The sequence below is a fragment of the Cebus imitator genome, unplaced genomic scaffold (assembly GCF_001604975.1).
Source record: "Cebus imitator isolate Cc_AM_T3 unplaced genomic scaffold, Cebus_imitator-1.0 Scaffold508, whole genome shotgun sequence".
Lineage (NCBI taxonomy): Eukaryota > Metazoa > Chordata > Mammalia > Primates > Cebidae > Cebus > Cebus imitator.
Genome location: NW_016107823.1, coordinates 552,847 through 577,927, shown reverse-complemented (window position 1 = coordinate 577,927; position 25,081 = coordinate 552,847). Strand labels below are relative to the sequence as shown.

Genomic DNA, 25,081 nt, shown 5'->3' with positions numbered 1-25,081 from the left:
AACTATAAGTAAATGCTGAAAAAAGTGTTTGACTAAACAGTGTAACTCATTGGAGCCCAGGCTTTGGAAACCCTCCAACTGAGAATATACAAAGGGACACAGTAAAGCTCTGCACAGAGACTTGTGCAGATTTGAGACCCACTCTGGGAGTGGGCTTATCCCAGAGTCCCTGTTGGGGAGGACCTGTAACACTTACACAGAGTTAAAGTTCCAACATGAGCAAATGAGAAACAGAGTCCAGGTAAATGGGGTCACATATATTGTATTTAAAGTGTCTGTGTGTCTCTCTTCCCTGCTCTCAGTGGCTAGAAATCTAAACAGGAGCTGGAATGCATTGCATGCTCAATACATTTTAGTTAAACTGGCAAATACATTTTATCTTATATTATTGTTTTCTTGTCTAGATGAAGGCTGCAAATTCCTTTGTGGATAGCTTTCTAGAACTTGATGGAAAAATACAAATTAAAAGCTAAGTACAAGAAGAATTCAATACTGAGATAGAAGAATAGGAAAATTCACATTGCCAATTAAAATGAGGTTTAAACTACCATTTCCTAAAATGTTTATGGTGAAATAAGTAGTTCTACATAAAGCCCAATCTTAGATAAATCCAGTGACCATAAATGTGGTCCTAATACTTTTAATTGCATGAGATTAAAATCAAGGATGTAAGTTTAAAACGGAACTACATACCAAAGGGCTAATTGAGTCTCTAATGTAGAAGAAAGGAGTTTTTGTTTTTATTGTATATACTGATTTTTAATTGTTATAGTGAACAAGAATTCATAGAATCCTTTGTAATGAAAAAGCAGAAGAGAAACAAAATGAATCTGTATCTTGTCAAAGTAAAATTTAATGATTTGTTTTTTCCATATATTATCCATCTTTCAATTTTCAGAGTTCTCTGCGTCAGGAAACACATGGAGTAATTCAGATATGGTCCCTATCCTCCAGGGGACTATATAAAGACACATGTCTGAGATACTTGAAGTAAGAACAAGAATGAAGTGACTTCAAAGACATTGTCTGAGACCAGCTCCCCAAGGTCAGGCACCATGTTGTTTCCATGTTATGAATAGTTCCTTAGTACATTCAAAAGCCTTAGCACTAATTTATGGTGGGCATGATTATCTCTTCACACAGCTATTATTCCTTTGAATGTATGTGTAAAATTCAGTGTCCAGCATTGCTGTCAAACTGCTGTTTCTGAGTCCCTGAGTTTCGAAATATTACCTTATTTTACTTACTCTTATAAGCTCTAAAGTGGAGAAAAAGGAGTCAGCTACATTTTTAAGGTTTGGAAATGTTATGCCAGTGAAAGATGTTTGATACCTGTACAATAAGGAGCAAATTGCTCCTTTCCTTTGATCTCATGTGTGGAAATGTGCCCATTTGGGTCCTTTCCAAAGTCAGAGAGCCATTTGGGGTTCTTAAAATCCAACTAAAGTGTCAACTGGAATGTGACTTTGAAAGAGATCTGCTTTGCAATACACGTTAGGTTACCTTTGGGGCATAGTAATTATAGTAAACAACAAAAATGAGACATTAGAAAACATCACTGAAAGATTTAGGCCTTGACACAGAGACAAAAGGCCTCAGATGTTTGCATACAGTGGTTACCTTAATCAGAAACAAATTCTAACAGTTTGGCACATCCAAATGCTTCTCTAAATTTGGGTGCAGATGACTTGACACTGACAAAGAGACATGTGTCTCTAAGGGGAAAGGAGCTACTACATATGGTTAATAATACATACATGTAAGATTTGGCAAATGTTTGTATTATGTTAAATATGAGTGTTAAAGGACAATGTTTATTTTGTCACTCTAATCTGAAGTAACTGCTCTTCACTTTTGTGCTTTTGTGTGTGTGTATGTGATCAGCATTGTTCTATAGTCTTATAATAAAAATTATTTTTCTCACAGCAATGTTTACCTTTAATTAAGTTACATGTAAGACTTTCAAGTAAAGATTACAGTGTTTCAAAGACAAATATTTTTAATATACTGACTATAGAACTTTAGGAAAACAATTTTGGAGCTAAAATAGAGTGTTATAAGTGTAAGATCATATAGGTTATATAGATGATCACACTTTTTTGTGACTCATTGTAGTAAGAATTGAAATTCTGTGCTTTGGAGTATAGAGGTAACTTTTACTTTTTTATGGATTCCTTATACCATAAGTGATTTCCCAGTTTATAATTATAGATCTTTCCACATCTCTACACCATTAAAAATGTGGGTACAGTGACATTTTTGAAGTCATAAAAATGGCCACAATTCAACTTGACTGGATTCGGCCTGTGGGAATTACAAGACTTCCCAAACAAACAAACAATTGTGTTAATTACAAAACAAAACGTTGCAACTTTTACTATTAAATGTAGGTAACTTCACCAATCAAAATTGGCTTCACATAAACAGTCACCAGAACAAGTGTATTGCCATGTCAATTAACTGCTGCATCTAAAAATAACTCTGAATTTCCAAAAAGCCAGTACAAAAGGGAAGGCTTGGTGAACTGGAAAGGTGTCAGGCAGATTATAAGCAAATACCTTTCTTAAAATTGATCTTGACCTGAATAACCCCCAAAGCACTTCTGATGTGGTTCCAAATCCACAGAATAAAATAGAAAACAATTTTTGTAGTGCGAGTGTTCCAAAATTGTCTTATACTAGATTAGAGGCTATTCTGATTACAAATATGTTTCGTTATAACGGATGGGGTCTGAAGAGGAGGCAGGGAAATGGCTTTCTGAGGTTGGAAAACATGAGATTGGCTAGGCAAATGTGCTAGTCTTAAGATAAACATATACTGTTGAAGTACTTTATGTTGGATATAGTCATTCTGCAGATGGCATTCAATCCAAGATCCAGTCACCAAATTATGACCAGCTGAAAAAGTAGCCTAAGAATTCACAAAAGTGGAATAAAAATAACATGGCAAACAATAGCTAGAAGTCAGTCCTTATAACTCATAATTTCTCTTCAGGACATCATGCAATTTTGACAGATAATAGGGAATTCTTTCATTTCATCGCTTAGCCCCCAAATATTTAATTATGGCCACATGAAATAAACTATGTTTTGATTGAAGGGAATCCAATTTCTGAATCCGTCAAAGATGCTGGGGATTAGGGGGCAAGACTAAAATTTTCTTTAGGAATGAGTTTTTTGTTTTGTTTTGTTTTGTTTTGGTGTTTCCAGATTTACAGTCAGCATATTGTCTGTCTCCCACCCTTCCTCTAATCCCCAGCCCTTCTTACTCTGACAGCTGAGCCTTTGTAACTCCTGCCCTCTGAGAAAGCTGAGTGTTGGCTCTGGGAACAAATTCTGCACTGAGGTGTGAGACTGATTGTAGGGAGGTCCAGACCAGAAGTTTAGCAATTTAATATTAAACTGTTGGTTCTATCTTACACTCTCATGCATTTCCCTAGATACTAAATTCCCCTGTCTTAAACTCAGTTTCCCAAGTGGCTATGTTACTGAATTTTTATACTATTGGAATGACCTTTATTAGTCTGATTATAAGCTAATTCTTTTCTTGCTCTATTTAGATGTGCATCTTGGGTCTTGGAATCTATTGAACCTTAATACACAGGTATCTGTTTCTATCTAACTCTCTTGAACTTAAATATTTTAAGATTAAGGCACTAAATGTTATACAATTTGTGTGGGGACTAACAGTTCCAACTACTGACTTCACTGTAGGAATCTGCTCAACATTACTCTGGCCTTTATAAAGAAGATCTTCCAGTGGGTCATTCAGTTTCTTGTCAGAAGAGCTCTCCAGCCTCCTGTCTGAGGCATCCTATGTATGACTATGGAATGCTAGGAGGTCTAGGGAAAAGTTCGGGACTCCTCCCTTCACAGGCCAACTTTACCTTCATCTTTCTGTTTTCAGCCTCTAGATTAATTTATTCTTTACTATATTTGTGTTTCTGAGTCCAGACTTTCTGCAGTTCCATTTTGAAAGATATCATATGTGAGGATGTAGATTCCTGACTGTATGGACTGGGGTGAGGAACTCAGGGGTCTACCAGTTTTGCACATAGACTTTTAACCATTGTTTTCTGACCCATGTCTCAGCCTTATCTTTTTTAGCACTAGGTTCCTTTAGACTGTGGACCATTAAGAGGATCTGAGCAGCAAGTATGCCTCACCCTCAGCTGGTATTTCTCTTCTCTAGGCACTTTCAGTTGTACCTTATGTTGCCTACTCAGTCAAACTTCATAGAACGAATTCAAATGAATTCAGATTTCTTGTCTGTTATGAGTTATTTCTTATTTTGTCTTTTCTTTGTGGCAGAGGGTTGGGGGGTAAGTGAGTAGCTTTATGTCTTTAAAGTATTTTTCTTGGGGTTTCAAGTGGAAGAGAATATAAATGCTTGTGGTAAATCTGCTTCATTTAGTCTGTACTTCATGCATGATTTTTTAGACCTTATACTTATGCCAATTTTCTCAAAGTGTGTTTAGTGGGGTGTTAATAGTTGTAATAAAAAAAAGGAAAAGTGATTCTGTGGTCAGAAATGCTGGAGAAAAACTGGGTCAAACTAAGCTAACCAGCTTCTTTAGTGTAAGAGCTTCTGGGATTATTTAAAATACTAATTTTTTATCTGAGAGCCCATAAGGTGGAGGCATATTCAGTATTTCTCAAACCATAAAACCTGTTTTCACCAAATTAGAACATTAAACCTTAATGTAGGAAATGCTAATCAAAATAGTTAAAACTCTGACTTAGCTTGGTTCTTAAAGGCCAGTAATAAACTCCCTAACATAAGGGTTGACTGCAAAGAACAAGAAGGAGTTTGTGGGTCAACATCTCTTTTTGATCCACACTGACATTCTAGGTTTCAGTATTGCAAAGGATGGGAAGTATAGCTGCCTTATGGAGTCATAATAGTAGTTCAACTTAAGTTACTTTCACTGTTTGTTGATCCTCCATTTAATTATCCTTCTTAAGAGAGATGCTCTGATAAAATTGGTGTTATCACCATTCAATATAGAGTGCTCCCTTTGGAAAAGGATTTTGTACCAAGTCATCTCAGAAAAGGCCGGGCTCCCTCATGACCAATGAATTCATTCTCTTTGGGCACTGATCTCTAATCTAATCAGCTAGTAGCAGAGGCTAGAATGCACTTACAGATGATTGAATGAGCACTAATCATTTTACACAGAAAGAACTGTTTGAAACTACATTTCTGAAAAAGGAGTGTAGGAATCTCTAACTCATCTTCAGCACAAGGCCATTAAAAGATTTTAAATGACAACACCAAATTTGAAGTATAGGAACATTCTCCTAGTGGGGGGTAAGAAGGATGGATTCAAGTAGTTGTCATTAGAGGCTCTGAGATAAAAATATTACAAAAGCTGAGGGCAAAGAAATCATAAAAACAAAAACAAAACAAAACACTACTCTGAAATCAATAATAGGGAAGGAGGGTTCCTTCTCCCCCGCATGTTCATTTGCCTCCCCACACACTGTTTACCTGAATCCTCAACCTGATCCTCAGGGGCCTTTCTCCAACTGTCCTTCTCTGTCTTGTATTTTTTTCTATCTCTTGGTATTTGTTTTCCCCTCTGTTTAAAAGCATACCAAAGTCTTTCCTCCTTTAAATCCATTATCTTTCCCCCTTTCTTTTTTTATTTGTTGAAAGCTGTTATCAGCTCCTTTTCTTACTTCTAAAGCTTCTTCAATCTATTCTAGTCTAATTCTTGCCCCAACATTTTACCAAAAACACTTGTAAGATGATCAGAAAGGACCCTACCCCTCACCCTCATGCCATAAACAATATTTTGAAATCCTCCCTTAATAGATCCATTACATTTGGCAACATTGACCCTGTCTCCATCTCTCCTTTTTACAAACAGTTATTCTGTGGCTTTCCATGGCATTACCTTCTACTAGAGTTTTCCTGCTATGAGTTTTTGCTTAAGTTCAAATGCTCCTATTTCTTTGGACTTTGCCGAAATACTGGTGTTTCCAGGAGTTTCCTCCTCATCCACTCTACTCACTTTCTCTGGATGATCTATTTTCATGATTTTAACTACTATCTATTTTTTGATGACTCCCTTTGCTATCTCCCATCCCCATCCATCCCCCCAGTGTCATATTTGTATATCAAACTGCCCATTGGAGATCTCCACCTGGATGTCCTACAGGCAGCTCAAACACAACATGTTCAAAATTGAACTCAACATCTTTTCCTAAGACAATGTCTTTTCAGTTATTCTCCGTCTCAACTTCCAATTTAGCTCTCTAATCCATCGCTCAGGTTAGGAGTCATCTTTGATTCTTCCCTCTCCTGCATGCCATAAATAAGATCTACAGGTACCATTTTTTAAAACCAGGCTTGCTTTTGTCCACCTCTGTCTTAAACTTGCTGTCTCTGTCCTGGTTTGGGTAGAGCTTTACCATCTCTCACCTGACTTCTGGAAAAAAATTCTCCTAACTTCTCTTTCTAACTTGATCATCTTCAAATCTTCTGTCCTCACTGTTATTAGTCTTAGCTGTTTGAAACAAAACCATGACCATCTCACTCCTCTCTTGAAAACCTGTCAGTGGGTCTCGATCACCTATAGGATCATCCAGCGCTTACCATGATCTTGCCCTCACCTACTTTTTTCAAATATCCTTTTGTGATTGATATTCTACTATCTACAGGATTCTCTGTGATTCTGAGAACATCAGGTTATTTCAGAGCTACTTTGGTTCACATTATCCTAATGGGGTTGCATTGGCCTTCCTTCCACCATTATCCTATTATCTTGATTAAGTCCTGTTCATCCTTTATCAATTAACTTGGATGGTTATTCAAGGAGAGACACTTAATCCTCGGATTGAGTGCCCTTTCTTGGTTTTATCACAATATCCTATTCATATATCTGATGGGCTATCGAATGTATTGTTTCATAATATGGGTTTTTAGGCCTGACCCTGATTGCAATGTCCTGAGTATGTCTTACTTAGTTTTATATTACTACTGTTTAGTTCAAGAACTGGACTCACAAAATAAATGTTGAATGATTCATTAAAAGAATAAACAAAGTCAAGGCAGTTAGAATGGAGTGTAGGAGAAAGGCATGGAAAATATATAGCATGTATACAGGATTTGGTAACTGGCTGGTTAGGGGTTGTGAAGGGGCTGAAGAAAGATAAGAGTAAAAGATGGCTCCAGTTTATAAATGGCAGTGTGATAGAGTAAATTAGGGAACACCAAAGGGGAAGAAAGTTTAAAGGAAATATTAATTCTGCCTTTGAGGACATGTTGATTTTGAGATGCTTATGGAAGACCTATAGAATGCTCTTCTAACTCACTTACAGCAGTAGTACAATGCTTATGTAGATACTAAAAAATATCTATTGAATTAAATTTCCATACTAAGTCATTAAAAATAGCCATGCTGAAAGTTAAATCCTGGGTTCTTCTATATCAGCTAACTATGCTAACCATACTTGGATCTTTTGTTTTTGTTTTTTTTCCCTAAAAGTCATGATTTCAGTTTATCTACCAGATGAATTTGAAGTTTTTTTTTAATTTTGAAATTGTGTTTAGATAATAAACTTGTAAAGGTTAAAGGAGAAAGTAAAACACTTCATTTCTAGGCCAAATAATCTTTTGTTTATTTAATTAAGTTTAAATAATAAAGAGTATTGGGTTAAGATTAATTAATTGTGGGAAACCATCTCTGACAAAGAACTGAAACTCCCTTCTTTTTTTCTTTCTATGGTACCAGAATCAAAGGAAACTGCTGATATTAGTGGTGGTTTGATGCCAGATGTCTTTTGTTGACTGAGTTAAAAGCTGTAGCTACATTTGCCAGAAAAGGAAGATATTATATAAGGCCTGGGTAACCTATTAGACTAATGAATAATAACATAACAATTGGTTGCGGATTTGTCCCATCTGCAGCCAGGTTTGTGTCAATAACATTACCATATTCTTTCCAGGTTTTAGCTTGTTCACAGTAGGTGTTTGCCACATAACTGAAGGCACCATCCAAAACCTCTCTCTTGGGCAAGAGCTACCTGGATCCTGTTTGTTGTCCTATGCAAACATTGGGAAAACGTAATTCATTTCCACTCATAAAAAGAAACACCTGCTTTTCTAATCAGCAGGAACATGTTAGTCTAAATTGATGCACACCAGTTGGGAAATTGTTTATAGTTTCTTAGTGGCAACATATTCTCTTTTGTTGCCTTGACAGATGAAAGAAACACCTCAAGACCTTTAATCTCACCTATGGCAGTGAGAGCTCACTGAAGCAAGTTTGTTATGTCTATGATAGAATTCTAACCACAAACCAAAGAAATAACATCAATATCTTACTGTAATGATTATACCAATCCTTCTCAGCTATCCTTGAATCTATTGTGGAAATAGTTTAATTGAACATTAGAAGATAAAAGGCCCCCAAGCCAGAATTTTTATGGTTCTAACACAATTTTTTCAACTCTTCTTATTACTTTATGGTAAGACTTATTTGCCAGGCTCTTAAAATGAGCACAGAGGAGAAAAAAAAGGTTATCAACAGAATTTTTCCCCTTTAACTTTGTAGACATGAGGCTAGTAATCAACTTTTTTTCCAGCTTGCTGCATTCATTATCAAATCACCCTTTAAAAAGAATTTTAGATTTTTTGGATTGTTTTTAATAAGCTAACATTGCTATTACATTACTGTTAAGATGTTAGGTGATGATTTAGAAACATTATAAAATGTTAGTGTCAGCTCTAGAGACTTCCTGAGGTACAAATGGTACAAATTGTTCAAGAGTTACACAGTAATTATGCCTAAGTGATGAATGAATTTAGAGACTTTATGATGAAGGGAATCAGTTGAGAAAGATGATCATATCAGCTGTATGTTGTGACTGGAAAGGCAAATGCTCCCAGAAGCTTATTTTAGCTTAAACATGAAAACTTCAAAATAGGCCAGGTGCGGTGGCTCACACCTGTAATCCCAGCACTTTGCCAGGCCGAGGCGAGTGGATCACCTGAGGTCAGGAGTTTGAGATCAGCCTGGCCAACATGGTGAAACCCCATCTCTACTAAAAAAATACAAAAATTAGCTGGGCGTGGTGGCACACGCCTGTAATCCCAGCTACTCAGGAGGCTGAGGCAGGAGAATTGCTTGAACCTGGAAGGTAGAGGTTGTGGTGAGCCAACATCACGCCATTGCACTCCAGCCCAGATGACAGAGCAAAACTTCGTCTAAAACAAACAAACAAAAACAAACCAAAACAAACAAAAACAACAAAATAGATAACACTACTCTGAAATCAATTGAGATAATTTGGGGGAGACCTACATGGCTTGTCATCAAGACAGCCTACATCAGAAATAGAGTTAAGAAAAAGAAAGTTGTGATAATTACACTTACAAAACTATAAAGTCAAATAAGCAAAATGATTTTATCTGACATGCTTGAATCATTGTTTTTTTTTTATTTTCCCTTTAAATTTGTTTTAAATATTTTTAAATTTAAAAAGTGTTTAAAGTTTGTAATTCCTAGTAGGAAAACATTATCTGAATGAATACCCTAATGGCAAACCACTGTAAAATGCTTCAGCTGCATTTGGGGGAGAGGAGTAGGGATTATCTTCAAAGCACCCCAGCTCTCTTGATGAGAGGGTCAGAGGTACATTGGTTTGTATTATTGCGACATCCATAAGGTGATTTAGGTTGCTTTTCCTTCAGCAAAGGCTTTATTTATCAGAAGGGCATTATGCTTGACCTCCAAATTTGGCTGACAATTTGCTGATAAGATTCATAACCTTTGGGTTGCTCTGGTATTTTGACATATTTGCTGGGTTCTGAGCCACATCCTGGAAGGCCACCATAACTTCTATTATGCAAGTTAAGGATAGTTTTAGTTAATAATAATTATAAGCCAATATTCTAGTGCTGATGGTTCAGAGTCTTTTTTGGATTTTTTGAATACCATGGTTATTAATGTGAACTCGTTGCTGCTGTGGTAGGTGATATACATAATGTAACTATATGGAAAGGGTGTCTTCTGTTTTTAATTGGGGTCATGTTGAAATCATTCGAGGATGTTTTCCTCTTTAGACTTTCACAGCACAAAAGCTTAAAAAAAAAAAAAGAAAGTGGACACCTTTCCACAAAAATATGAATTGAAGACACATTATGTAAAAATAAATAAATAAACACAAATCCTTTCTAAAAGAGGAACAAAACCATTCTGTATGTTGTCTTTCAAAAGCCCTGTTTTCTATGAGTTTGGCAACCACTGGCTTGCTTTTGTAGCGAGCTGTGATCCTGGGCTGGTTCAGCTGTCAGATCTTTGCTTCTTTCTGTTCCAGGCTACTGCCCTTGCATTTCTAAGTCTTGACATTTTGCAAATAGGATAAGTACTCTAAACGTTGTATATTTTCTTGTGGAAGACATTAGTAGGCATGCAGTATCCTACAGCTTAAAATCTGTTCTGTAACAGCACGATTCAGCTTCAAGCTGCTAGGTCAAAATTCAAAATGTCATGTTCTGTACTATGGCTGCAGGCTTTCACTTCTCTGAAATGCAGTTCCATTTGGTCATATTAAAGGATAATGTAAATCCACCTATAAATCATATGGAGCAACCACTGCAGTGTCAGTAACTTTTTTAGTATTTGTAAGGTTCTTGGGACTAAGATGGATTCTTTTTTTGTTTGTTTGTTTGTTTTTGAGATGGAGTCTTGCTCTGTCACCCAGGCTGGAGTGCAGTGGTACAATCTTGGCTCATTGCAACCTCTGCTTCCAGGTTTCAAGTGATTCTCCTGCCTCTGTCTCCCCAGTAGCTGGCATTATAGGCGCCCACTACAACACTCAGCTAATTTTTGTATTTTTAGTAGAGACAGGGTTTCACCATGCTGGCAAGCTGTTCTTGAACTCCTGACCTCAAGTGATCCACCTGCCTCGGACTCCCAAAGTGCTGGGATTACAGGTGTGAGCCACCGCGCCTGGCCCCCAAGATGGATTCTGATAGTCAGCTAAGGGCTGAAAAAGAGAATCAGAAGGAAACCTTAGTTGTCACCTCACTAGTTAATCCACTAATGAATGCGTCCTCGTTTACAAAAGAAGGCAAGCAAGAAAGAGTGAGCAATATCTGATAGAAAGATAAAATAAGGCACTTTTCATCTCAGTTTCAGCTGAACTCCTGAAACCTACAGCACACTAACAGTAGCCAAAAAATTTCATATTACAAGTAATTTCTGGACAACCTATGCAATACTTGTAAAAGTATGGAAAAATCCAGTTTCCCATATCCTTCTTTCACCAAAAGAGTTGTGGGACAAACAGGAAGAAAAAGATGGAATTTCTGTGTAAGCTTTCCAATGTTTTGTGGTCCTCTTCCCCACTGGGGTGTTGTTTCATTTTTGCCATAAGCCAAGTGAGAGGAGCCTTCAAGAGAGCCTAACACATGTCTCTTGGGGTTTGGAAAGCATTAGAACTGGTATGATACACTGTGGCTACAGATCAACTTGAAGGGGGCAGAGAAGGTGAGAAAGCTTCATTGGGAACGAACTGTATTTCCAGCAACAACAGAGCAAGGATCCATTAATATTTCTGTAGATAAAAATGTATATATTTCTTTGGTTCAAAGTATAGCAAGCCTAATGCCATTTTGAATATTTTTCAAAAGGATGCATGGAGGGGCAACGTGATCCTCAACAGAGAGACGAACAGTTGGATACCAAGGAGCCAATAAAGGAATCTAGCTGGAGGAGAGGTATTACTGCCATCAAGGAAGCTGTAGACAGAAAGTTCTACTGGTGGGAAGGAGGCTCTTCAAGGCAATTCACAAAAGTATTCATCAAAGAAAGAAGTAGCATGTGAGACTCAGAGAGCACATCACTGGGTTATGCTTGTACTCTTCAAATAAGACTCTTCTGGTCCTTAGCATCCCGTCTCTATTCTGACCAATGCAGAAAAAGATAGAAAAGTAGAGAAGAAAGATATAGAATTGACAAAGAAGTCTCCTGCCTCCTCTCCCCTGATTTGGGCTTTTGAGACTGAGGGAAACCTACACTGAGGAGGGAAATGACTTATGTAGTTACGACCCAGAATGGGACAATTTTAGTATTGAAGTGATACTCCTATGCCCAAAGGTGACTGGAGACCTTTTGTTATCTGAAAGTGGTGTTAAACTTATGGGTCCTACCCAAGACTTTTTTTAGTCAAGGGTAGGAGGGGAAGTAATCCACAGAGGGTGCAAAAGGACAGGAGGAAAAAGAATAAAATTGTTTTAGGCTATTACCTTATCAGCTTAGCCTATTTATAGGTTAAAAATAAAATTATTTTCACCCTGGGGGAGGGAAAAAACTCCTACTCAAAAAAACAGGTCCTCCTGCTATGCACGGGGCAAGCCAATGAAAGAAGGTCATTCATTAGTTCAGCACACCAAGTAAATTTGTTTTGTAAGCTGCTGCTAATGAAAATTTTTGTCACTTTTTTTTTTTTTGATTCAATTTCTGATGGGAAGGCTTGAAGTCTATTAGAGAATTTAAGTGACCTCCAGGTTCCTATATTCCTGCCTGCAATGACCAATGGTCCTAGTTTTGAAGTGTCTAAACAAACATACATTTTTTAACACCTCATTTGGTAGAGCTAAAGCTGTGGTTACTACATGCCTTGGCTGAGTGATGATGAACATACCGTTTAATCTCCACCTCACACTGTTTTTTGTTTCATGCAAAATAAGACTGACAATACAATTAAAGACACAACAAATTTAAAAAAATCAAAAGCTATCAAACTCAGAGAGCCAGCATAAATACCTCATGGAAATGACATCCACACTTCCCCTGTAGAAACTCCTTGTATCGTCCCATTGTTATGGTGAATGTGTCAACTACTTCATAGCCATATTTTTTTGCAGTATCCAGAATAATCAAATTTTCTTTCCATAAGTTTTGTACTTCAGTCTGATTGGAAAGCAGAATTTTTATTAACAGAGGATTGTTTTATGATTCAATACTTTAGTTGGAAATTATGTAAATATCTGTTTTACTGGGATTGGTCATAGTGTAAGACAAGAAATTTCACATATATTTCTTAAATAAAGATGTGTTCTAATTTTTTTTTACTCAAAACATACATGTAATCACTTAGGTATGTGTAAAACAACAATATCTATAGTGACACACAGTTTTGAACTTCTTCAGTAAAAAGTGGTTAAATTTATTGCCCACAAAGACTCATCAAAATATCAAAAATTCTCGATTTAAAAATCAACATTGCTGCCTAAAGCAATCTACAAATTTAATGCTTTTCCTATCAAATTACAAATATCATGTTCACAGAATTAAAAAAAAAACTATTCTAAAATTTATATGGAACCAAAAATGAGCTCTAATAACCAAAGCAATCCTACACAAAAAGAATAAGGCCAACACATCACATTATGTGACTTCAAACTATACTATAAGGCTACAGTAACCAAAAAGCAAGGTTTTGGCATAAAAACAGAAACGGACTAATGAAGGAGAATAAAGAACCCAGAAAAAAAGCTGCATCTATAACCAATTTATTTTAACAAAGTCAACAAAAATAAGCAATGGGAAAAGGACCCTTTACTCAATAAATAGTGCTATTTATTGGATAGCACTATTTATAACTGGCTATCCATATGCAAAAAAATGAAGCTGGATTCCTACCAATTACCATATATAAAAATTAACTCAAGATGGATTAAATACTTAATGTAAGACCTCAAACTATTAAAAATCCTAGGAGAAAATTGGGAAATATCCTTCAGCACATTGGCCTTGGCAAAGAATTTATGACTAAGACCCCAATAGCAACTGTAACAAAAGAAAAAATTGATAAGTGGCACCTAATTAAACTAAAGAGCTCTGCATAGCAAAAGAAAGTATCAACACAGCAAATAGACAATCTACAGAATGGGAGAAACTATTTGCAAACTATGCATCTGACAAAGTTCTAATATCAAGAATCCTAAGGAATTTAAATCAGCAAGCAGAAAACAAACCTGTTAAAAATTGGCAGACACTTCTCAAAAGAAGACATATGATTTGGATATTTGTCCCCTCCAAATCTCATGTTGAAATATGAGCCCCAGTGTTGGAGGTGAGGCTTAGTGGGACGTGTTTGGGACATGAGGGCGAATCTTTCATGAATGGCTCGGTGTCCTCCTCACGGTAATGAGTTCATATGTGATCTGGTTGTTTAAAAGAGCCTGGCACCTCCCCTGCTCTCTCCTGCTCCCTCTATCATTCTGTGTCTCTTGTCATGTGACACACTTGCTCCCCCTTAGCCATCTATTGTGATTGTAAGCTTCCTGAGGCCTTGCCAGAACAGATGCTGGTGCCATGCTTCTTGTATAGTCTGCCGAACAGTGAGCCAAAATATCACTTTTCTTTATAATTTACCCAGTCTATGGTATTTCTTTACAGAAATCCAAAGTAGACTAATAGAAAATACAAACAGCCAACAAACATAAAAAAATGTTCAATGTTAACAAATCATCAGAGAAATGCAAATATAAACCACAGTGAGATACCATCTCACACCAGTCAGAATGGCTATTATTGAAAAGTGAAAAATTAACAGATGTTTGTGAGGCTGTGTAAAACAGGAATGCTTATATACTGTTGGTGGAAATGTAAATTAATTAAACCACTGTGGAAAGGAGTTTCAAGGTTTCTCAAAGAACTAAAAATAGAACTACCATTTGATCCAGCAATCCCCATACTCAATATGTATCCAAAATAAAATAAATCATTCTACCAAAAAGACATGCATTTGTATGTTTATTACAGCACTATTCAGAATAGAAAAGACATAGAACCAACCTAGGTTCTCATCAAAAGTGGACTGGATAAAGAAAATGTGGTACATATTTACCATAGAATACTATGCAGCCATAAAAAGAACAAAATTATGTCTTTTGCAGAAACATGGGTGCACCTGGAACCTTCCCTAAGCTAAATAATGCAGGAAGAGAAAATCAAATATTGCATCTCCTTACTTAAGAGGGGGAGCTAAACATTGGGTACGTTTGAAGATAGAATCAATGGACACAGGTCTACAAGAAGCGGGAGAAAGGGAGAGGACAAAGGGTTGGAAAGCTACCTATTAGATACTACGCTTGCTACACTCGCTTGTATACCAGGTATTTTTTGAGGATGTACTATGTGCTGACAATTGTATTTGGCATTTGAGCTGTCAGTGTGAGCCATACAGACTCCCCTAACCCCCAGCTCCCTTGTTGCTCTCACAATTACCATCCAGCAGAGGAGACAGACAGCCAAGGAGTATATGTGCTGAGTGGCATAAGTAAGAACATAAGACACTGCTACAAGAGCTCATGGCAGGAGCAGCCAACCCAGTCTAGTGCATCAAGAGGTTTTCTCTGAGGAACTAGCATATAAGCTAACATTTGAAGAGTAATTGAAAGTCACCCAGATGAGAGGGTGGTGGAGGAGTTGACTCCAAGTAGAAGGAGCAGGGATTTATTTCAAAGGTCTGGAGGTGACTGAGAGCATGGTGTGCTTGAGAAGCTGAAACGTGCTCAGCCTGACTGAGCTCAGTGGTGTTGTGAGTGTGAGTGTGTGTTTGTGCACACTCACTTGTGTGCATATGCACTGGTAGCAAGGAATAAGTCTACAGAGAAAGGCAGAAGCCAGCGCTGAATGGTTATATGAGCACATGATGAAATATTTGAATTTGTTTTCTGCCTTCACTTGCAATTATCCTCTTTTCCTTTTTCCTATTTTTTGCCTCTCCCTTTCTTTCTCCTTCTGTCTTGACTCAGTATAAAAAGAGTGATGAGCACTATCAAAGTTCGGGTGGCAGTCATAATGTTTAACAATATGTGGCACACAGTAAGTGCTGAAGAAATGTTTGCTGAGAGGAATTGATTCTGAATTGTAACCTAAGTATGACCAGAGGCCACAAGTACGCCAGTTACTGTGAGAATCTGTCATCGAAGAGGCACAGTGGAGCTACTAGAGTTCTCAAGAAGAAATTGCAAACTTGACCTATAGCCTTCAAATAACATTATAGGGATTCAATCCATAGAAGACTTTATCAAAGGTCCCCTCACCTGATCCCCAATAGTCTTAAACCTTTCAGCTATCCCAGATGTTAATTGCCTCAACTCATTTTGAATTACCTTAACCCCTGCTGACCCCAAGATGCTGAAGTTAGAGGCCGTACCTTGGCCACTTTCTACTAGTTCTCCTGTTTTTGCATCACAGAAGATCTGCCATCCAGGCAGGTATGTTTCTGAGAAAAGAGTAGGGGGTCTTGTGTTCTGTGCTGGGGAAAGGTAGTAGCACTCAACGGAGACACAAAAATATAAATCTCAAGCTCCTTACACGTTAAATGAACAGCTTCCTGTCTCCCCAATTCCCAGGGCTCACCAGTGTCATTACTTTGCAATTGCCCAGTAATTCTGGCTGCTCCGGAGCTCTCTTGGCTTGAGCAAGAGCAGCTGGTTCTCATCCCTGCAGATCCTATCTTTCTTTTCTTTTCTGAGACTTCTAACCAGTGCTGAGGCTAATTTACTATCTTCTGTAAGAACTGGTCAGAGACCCCTACTCCTTTCGCTGATGAATATCCAATTACAGGAAAAACCAATGATACTACTTCAAAGACAATTTTTAAAATAAAGCAATCAGTTTGAAATCATCTTCAAAAAGACCACTGTTTACCAAAAGACTCATTGATAGTGACAGTTTTGTTTGTAGTTTCAGCATGAACCTGACAAAAGGAAATCCTTTTAGTACAGCCTTTAAAGGTGTATGCAAAACTGGAGGGGTAAGGGATACCTAAAGCACAATCTTTCTCATATACCGCTCAGCTCTTTATTTTTGCATAGTTCAACACATTGTTTTCTGTGTTATGAAGTCAATGCATTATTTACAACATATTTGTGGGCTATATGAAAATAATTACAATTTATTTGCAATCATAACCCTTAAGTATATTCTCTTCTTTTATTTTCATGAAGGTTACTTAATATTTTATAGTGCCTTATGCATCTTTTTCCAGCAGGGATCCTTATAGGAATCATGAAATTCACCTAGCCCAGAGGAAATGTGCTTACCTGTGTTAAGAAATGTACTCCATCCACTGGCAGATGAAATCCAATTCCCAAAGTTTTGATGATCACTAGGATATTGAGTAAATTTTCCCTGAATGAGATAATTATAATTCTAAAGTCAGTAACTTTAATTACAGTGCTAAATGTTTGTTATTTATACAAACAAATACAGTCGAATTTTTCAGAATGTGATAATTGGCATATAAGACTAAATATTCATTTACATATTTGATGTACATTAGGGTTTTTTTAAAAAAAAGATAGAGTTTTAGGTGTCGGTAGACACATTTTGATCTGTACTGAATGTAAATCTGGATAATGAACAGCCATGTTGTAACTGGATAAAAGGCTATTTTATTTTAGTATTTTAAACTAGACTTGTTTAATGCTAAGTTTTAAGTTGTTCTTTAAATAAAATCTGGATAAAACTCAGTCACATTAATAGTAACTTTTTTGACTTAGAATACTAATGACAATTTTGTTGCAGACATTTACCTCTTCAAAACTTTGTGAATAATTTGCAAGTGATTGGAATTAAGCCACTGAACGCCACCAACAACCAACACAGTCCGGCCAGTATTCTCTAGAGGATGTGATCTGAAATCCAGAAAGAAAAACAAACACGATACCCTAAAACAGGAGGTAAACATTGTAACTGCACTGCCTCACATTTCACTGAACTGTATCTGGCATCTTGATAGCAAGACTCCTTGTCATTTCCAACTTGTTTTCCGCCCCCTTACTTGGTATCTAAGCTTTTGAGTACATTTAACGTACAGTGAGCAGTTAAGCAGTGGACTGCTTAGTAGAACATCAGCACTTTGTGATTTTTGTGTCACTAATTATAGTTTCATTGTACCTTTTCAAGAGGTGTTCAAGAGCATTTTCAAATGTTGGTCTCAATGAAGGGCTTATCCAGAACTGAGGATAGTAGGAATAACTGATCAAAGTCTTCCCACCATTGACGTTGTGATACAATTTAGTGCCATGTACTTTCTGCCATTCCTGCAACGTTTCATTCAGCCTTTCAATAAGATAGTACATGATCCCTCTGTTGGTTGAATCTCCAATGAAAAGAATCTACAAGTGAAAGAGAAAGTATTTGTTTAAAAGCTTATGTTTACATGGTACAGAAGATACTTTAATGAAATTTTGAATATTCACATTATCTAATTGTTTGAAGGACAGCGCTTCAGACTGTTAAAAATAACATTCGTCATATTCTCTCCCAAACTTGTTTCTTTTCCTCTCTTCCATATTCTTAGTAATGCCATCATCTACTGACACACTAACTCTATTTACCACTTGTTGTTTCGGGTTATCTTCAATTTCTCTGTTTCCCTTATGGTCTTTACTTTCTCATTTAATAAGCTTAACAAGTTCTATTGATTTAAATAGCCATGAAGTATTTTAGTACTCTAGGAATGCTTGGGGATTTTCCAGTCTCTTTATTTTATAGATGTGCAAACTAAGAATTCACAGAGGTAGCTCAATAGAAGTCAAAAAAGCCACAGAACCAGAATGTAATTTTCTGAACAGCAGTGCATGTCCCAGGGTGCCTATCCCAGTGCCGTTTCCTCTCCAATGAAGCCTCTTCCCCACATCACCTCCTACCCATTCCCAGCAGCACAGTCCTGTTCAGGCTTTCACTGCCTCAAACCTGCACGAGTGCAATCCTCTCCTACTGGGTCTTCTTTGCTGTACAATGGCTGTCTTTTAATTCATTCTACACACAATATTGCTGCGATGCATTTCCAAATGCCTACTTCTGGTCATCTCATTTGTGTGTTCAAAAACTTTATTGGTTCCTTGTTTCTTACAGAATCCTATAGGTTCATCTCACGTATACTGAGTTTTTATTACATATCAGGCTTTGCTAGGTTGAGATTTTACACAAAGGACTCACTTTTAATTTCACAGTTGTGAGGTTTGAATCAGTATCTCCTTTTCACAGATGAGGAATTTGAGGCTCAGGAAGATGGAGGGCATAAATCTACTAAATGGAGAACACAGGATTCAAATCCAGGTTTGAATATAGATGTGCAAGTGCAGGGTCAATTGACCCATTCTCTTAATGCTTCCTTTCACATAAGTATGTTAGACTCCTACTTTTCTGCTAGACATGATTTGCCTTCAACATCTGCCTTTCCTTATGTTTGTCTGTCTGCCTTGAAAGTTCCCTCTGCAACCCCACTTGTCACCCTCCAGACCCGACGTGAATGCTGCTTCTACCAATAGGTCTCATCCAGTGCCCCTAGCCACAATTACTTTTTCTGTTCTCTTTGATTTTATCACATTCTGGCTGCCATTACAGATTTTACAAAAGCCTCATGAAATTATGGTTTCTTTGTGTCTGCATCTTTTTTTTTTTTTCTCATAGCCTATCAAGAAATATTTGAGGTCAAGGTCAATTTCTAACTCTAATTTCCCCCATAGTACCATGCATGCAATTTAGAAATATGTAGTGACTTGAAAGTCAAAGGGATTTTTGTCATAGACAATCCCTTCTAATGTCTTTGGATAAGATTTAATTCATTCTTCATTTTTTTTTCTTTCTTTTGAGATTTCTCTTTCCATTCGTCATGTTCATGTTTTCTTCTGATTTTAACAGCAGGCATTACCATCACTTCTCAGGTACTATTGTATTTGTCCTTCCACAGAATTTAGTGAGAATCTGCAAAGGTTTAAACTCTTTCCACAGTAAGTATATCCAAGTAGCTGTGTGAAGAAATTTAGAAAGCTTCTCCAATTTGCCTTCAGCTCAAGTAGTGTTTTCATAATCATCATTAGGCTACCCCAAATAACGGGATTTCAAAGACTCAGTCATAGATCCTCTCAGCCAGGTTGCATTTGGAGCAATAACATTCCAGTGTGATAAAATAGTTGGTGAAACAACTTGAATTTCTTCTTACTAGATTCAACCTTTAACAATTTATGTTTGATTTTCTTGCCTACATTTCTGAGTTTTAAAGAGGAACGTTGTATGATTAGGAAAGCTCTTAATTTTAGATATCAGCAGTTATGCAACTCCATTAGTATTGGTTTGCTATAGCTGCCATAAGGAAGTACCACAGATTGTGTGGCTTCAACAACAGAAATTAGTTTTCTCATATTTCTGGAGGCTAGAAGTCCAAGGTCAAGTAGCTGGTAGGGTTGGTTCCTTCCTAGGTCCTCTCTGGCTTATAGGTGGCTGCTTTTCTTTGTGTCTTTCCTCTGTATGTGTCTATGTTCTAATCTCTTCTTTAAAGATCCCAGTCAGATTGGACTAAGTAGACCCCACACATAGGACCTCATTTTACCTTAATCAGCTCTTCAAAGGCCCTATCTCTAAAACAGGCATATTATGAGGTACTGGGGATTAGAACGTCAATGTACGAATTTGGTGAAGGGGATACAATTCAGTCCATAATGATAGTAAAGGGCTTTTGAGATCTAGCTTTTAAACTAAATTGCCAGTATGGGTGTTTTGTGTAGGTTCTTTCATTTCAGTATCAGGTTGCAGTCCCTCCTAGGGTATCCCCTGGCAGCCAGGAACCTCCCTAGATATCTGTATTGTGAGCTATGCAGAGCGATACAAAGGTTGTGAAAAATCAAAGTAGCTCTATGTTACTGAGAAAAACAACAACAAAATTCCTAGATTTCCAGTATTTTCTGGGTGTTTATGTGTGTAAAGGCAGCCCACTAAAGCATGTCAGTGGCACAACAGTCCTGTTTCAGAATTCTTAGGTATTATTATTTATTAACTAGGTGATTTTAGACAAATCATGCTACCTCTCCAAGGGTTCATGTCATTATGTGTACAGTGGGGAGAAACAGAGCTCTATATTTAAATGTGATTTTAAATACTTTCCATATTCTTGGCACACAGTAAGCACAAAATGAATGTAAGCTGACTTGCTAGGCACTTAAAATTCATTTGCTCCTCTAGAGAAAATGACAGCAAAAATAGGAAATGTCTAAGTCACAGTAATTTCTTTCCTGCCCTACTAAACCTCCTTCTGATCTCCATCAGGACTTGAAGGGTGGTTGGAAAAGCTGGAGTTCTGGATGGAGAACTGGAAGAGAGATGGTCATCCTGAGCAAACCAGTGCTCTCAGAATGGGTCCCAGGTGGCCCCATTGCTGACCAGCAAGCACTACCTGAATGGGAGAAGGAGGCATCACCACTGTCATCTGCACAACAAGCTCTTCTAAATAGCAAATATCTCAACAATACATTTGAATCTAGCAGACACAGCTCTGGGATTTCTAGAGGGTTATATTATTCTAGTGCCTTTCTATTCATGAAAGATAGATATGATAAAGTATAACTAGAGTGAAAATGCAGTTGTAATTTTAAGACAGATTGTTCTGTTGGAAAAGCAATTTTTGTAAAAGATTGATATTTCTAACTAAAAGATGTTAGAAATATATAATATATATATTATAGTTAGAAATATATAACTAACTTCAAAATGTCAGCTTTTTAATGCACATATCACACAATCTGAAAACACTGTCAGGAATTAAAAAGTGATTTGTTTCAGTTACATGATTCCTACTCCATCTTTATATCTTTTAGGCCAATCAGTTTGGCAGATTTTTATAAAGGAAATTTGCAGATTATTTGTTTTAAGGAAAAGCTTCTGTTTTAAAAGGCCTAGATTATATAACAAATATTTGTGACTAGTCATACAATTTAGATATAATTCTTTCTCTCTCCTGTGAAAATTATTGGCTTATACTAGAATCCATAAGTATTTTTTTCTCTTTTGGATAAGCAAAGAGAAAGAAAATGTGATTTGGTTTTAAATACAAAGATATGTTTAGAAAATTTTTGCATTGTTCTACTCCCATGAGTCTGCATGCAGTGTGAGCCACCACAAAGTATACAGGAGGTGCTATGAAAAAGAATGGTATTTTTCCCATTCTTTTTCATAGCATTATGAACCATAGGACCTAAAAGGATGTCATATTCCTAGGCTCTATACAAGCTTGAAGCTTGTTTTTAAAATTGTTATATTCATCTGTTTTACATCACTATAAAAGAATGCCTCAGGTGTCTCCCAGTTGGCAGATCCAAGATGGCTGAATAGGAACAGCTTTGGAGTGCAGTTCCCAGTGAGAACAATGCAGAGGGTGAGTGATCACCGCATTTCCAGGCAAGTTATTACTGCCCACAGACCAGGAGATTCCCAGGCTGAAAAGTGCAATGAGTTTCCAGCATGGCTGGTGCAGTGGGTCTCGGTACAAAAACTCACCAAATCTGGGCAGCCATTTCACCTGGCACCTGGAATGCCTGGGAGACAGAGCCGCCCATCGAACTGAAAAAAGGACTGAAACAGGGAGCCAGGTGATCTGGCTCGGCAGGTCCCACGGCGGGTCCTACTCCCACAAAGTCCAGCAATCTGAAATGCTCTAGATTAAGAGTTTCACAGCAAGCGCAGCTGGACCTGGGAGAGTCCAGCTCTGTGGGGGGAAGGGCATCCACCATTACCAAGGCAATCCACCATTGTTGAGGCAGTCAGTCATTACCTAGGCAGTCTGCCATAACCGAGGCAGTCTGCCATTACCGAGGCAGTCCTCCATTACTGAGCCAGTCTACCATTACTGAGGCAACCTGCCATCACTGAGGCAGCCTGCCATTACTGAGGCAGACCGCCATTACTGAGGCAGACCGCCATTACTGAGGCAGTTCTAACTATATCTCTATTAACAAAATCACAAGGAAGTTCACACAGCAGCTGGGCAGAGCCCACAGCAGCTCAGCAACACCTCTCCAGGCAGACTGTGACTAGGCTACCTCCTAGCTGGGCAGGGCATCTCTGAAAAAAGGCAACGGCACATCAGGAATTTATAAATAAAGCCCCACATTCCTAGGACAGAGCATCTGGGAAAAGATGTGGTTATGAGTTCTGCTGCAGCAGATTTAAATGTACCTGCCCAGCACCTGTGAATGAAACAATAGAGCTCACAGCTCAGCACTTGAGCTCCTATAAGGGTCAGATTGTCTCCTCAAGCAGCTCCCTGATCCCCATATATCCAAACAATCACCTCATAAAGGAGAGCTCAGGGTGACATCTGGCAGGTATCCTTCTGGGACGAAGATAACAGAAGAAGAAACTGGCAGCAACCCTTACTGTTCTGCAGCTGCTGCAGGTGATCCCCAGGCAAGCAGGGCCTGAAGTGGACCTCCAGCAGTCCTATAGCAGAGGGACCTGACTGTGAGAAGGAAAACTAAAAAACAGAAATAACTTCATCATCAACAAAAAAGGACGTCCACTCAGAGACCCCATCCAAAAGTCACTAACTACAAACACTACAGGTAGATAAGTCCACAAAGATGGGAAGAAACCAGTGCAAAAATGATGAAAACACCCAGATCAGAACACCTCTCCTCCTCCAAGGGATCACAACTCTTCACCAGCAAGGGAACAAAGCTGGATCAAGAATGAGTCTGATGAATGGACAGAAACAGGCTTTGGAAGGTGGGTAATAAACTTTTCTGAGCTAAAAGAACATGTTCTAACCCAATGCAAAGAAACTAAGAACTTTGAAAAAACATTTGACAAAATGCTAATGAGAATAAACAGCTTAGGGAAGAATATAAATGACCTGATGGAGCTGAAAACACAACATGGGAACTTTGCGAAGCATAAACAAGTTTCAATAGCCAAATTGACCAAGCAGAAGAAACGATATCAGAGTTGGAGATCAACTCAGTGAAATAAAATGAGAAGGCAAGATTAGAGAAAAAAGAGTGAAAAGAAATGAACAAAGCCTCCAAGAAATATGGGATTATGTGAAAAGACTTAATCTATGTTTGATAGGTGTACCTGAATGTGATGGAGAGAATAAATCCAAGCTGGAAAACACTCTTCAGGATATTATCCAGGAAAACTTCCCCAACCTAGCAAGGCAGGCCAATATTCAAGTCCAGGAAATACAGAGAACACCACGAAGATATTCCTCAAGAAGAGCAACCCCAAGGCACATAATCATCAGATTCAGGGTTGAAATGAAGGAAAAAATGCTAAGAGCAGCCAGAGAGAAAGGTCGGGTTACCTACAAAGGGAAGCCCATTAGACTCACAGCAGACCTCTTGGCAGAAACCCTATAAGCCGGAAGAGAGTGGGGGCCAATATTCAACATCCATAAAGAAAAGAACTTTCAACCTAGCATTTCATATCCAACCAAACTAAGCTTCATAAGTGAAGGAGAAATAAAATCCTCTACAAACCAGCAATTGCTGAGAAATTTTGTCACCACCAGGCCTGCCATACAAGACCTCCTGAAAGAAGCACTAAACATAGAAAAGAACAATCAGTACCAGGCACTCCAAAAATTTACCAAATGGCAAAGAGCCATCTTCAGACAATGAAGAAGCTGTGTCAACTAATGGGCAAAACAACCAGCTACCATCAAAATGGCAGGATCAAATTCACACATAACAATATTAACCTTAAATGTAAATGGGCTAAATGCCCCAATCAAAAGACACAGACTGCCAAATTGGATAAAAAGTCAAAACCCATCGGTGTGCTGTATCCAGGAAACCCATCTCACATGCAAGGACACACATAGGCTCAAAATAAAGGGATGGAGGAAGATTTATCAAGCAAATGGAGAAAAAAAAAAAGCAGGAGCTGCAATCCTAGTCTCTGATAAAATGGACTTTAAACCAACAAAGATCAAAAGAGACAAAGAAGAGCATTACATAATGGTAAAAGGATCAAGGCTGCAAGAAGAGCTAAGGATCCTAAATGTATACACACCCAAACCAGGAGCACCCAGATACATAAAGCAAGTTCTTAACACCCTACAAAGAGACTTAGACTCCCACACAATAATAGGGGGAGACTTTAACACTCCACTGTCAGTAATAGACAGATCAACAAGACAGAAAATTAACAAGGATATCCAGGACTTGAACCCAGATCTGGACCAAGCAAACCTAACAGACATTTACAGAACTCTCCAACCCAAATCCACAGAATATACATTCATCTCAGCAGCACATCGCACCTAGTCTA

The 25,081-nt window shown here is 37.8% G+C and overlaps 1 protein-coding gene across 4 annotated transcripts in view; it reads right to left on the bottom strand.

Annotated features, from left to right (window-relative positions):
• CPED1 (cadherin like and PC-esterase domain containing 1) overlaps nt 1-25,081 on the bottom strand; it is a 307,276-nt gene that overhangs the window by 11,479 nt on the left and 270,716 nt on the right. For all 4 annotated transcript variants that reach the window (XM_037733240.1, XM_017513874.2, XM_017513876.2 and 1 more), the window contains 4 exons: nt 17,930-18,150; nt 17,566-17,667; nt 17,074-17,161; nt 12,779-12,925 (listed from right to left, as the gene is read on the bottom strand). In XM_037733240.1, coding sequence (XP_037589168.1) covers nt 12,779-12,925; nt 17,074-17,161; nt 17,566-17,667; nt 17,930-18,150 — 558 coding nt within the window. The remainder of the gene's footprint in view (nt 1-12,778; nt 12,926-17,073; nt 17,162-17,565; nt 17,668-17,929; nt 18,151-25,081) is intronic.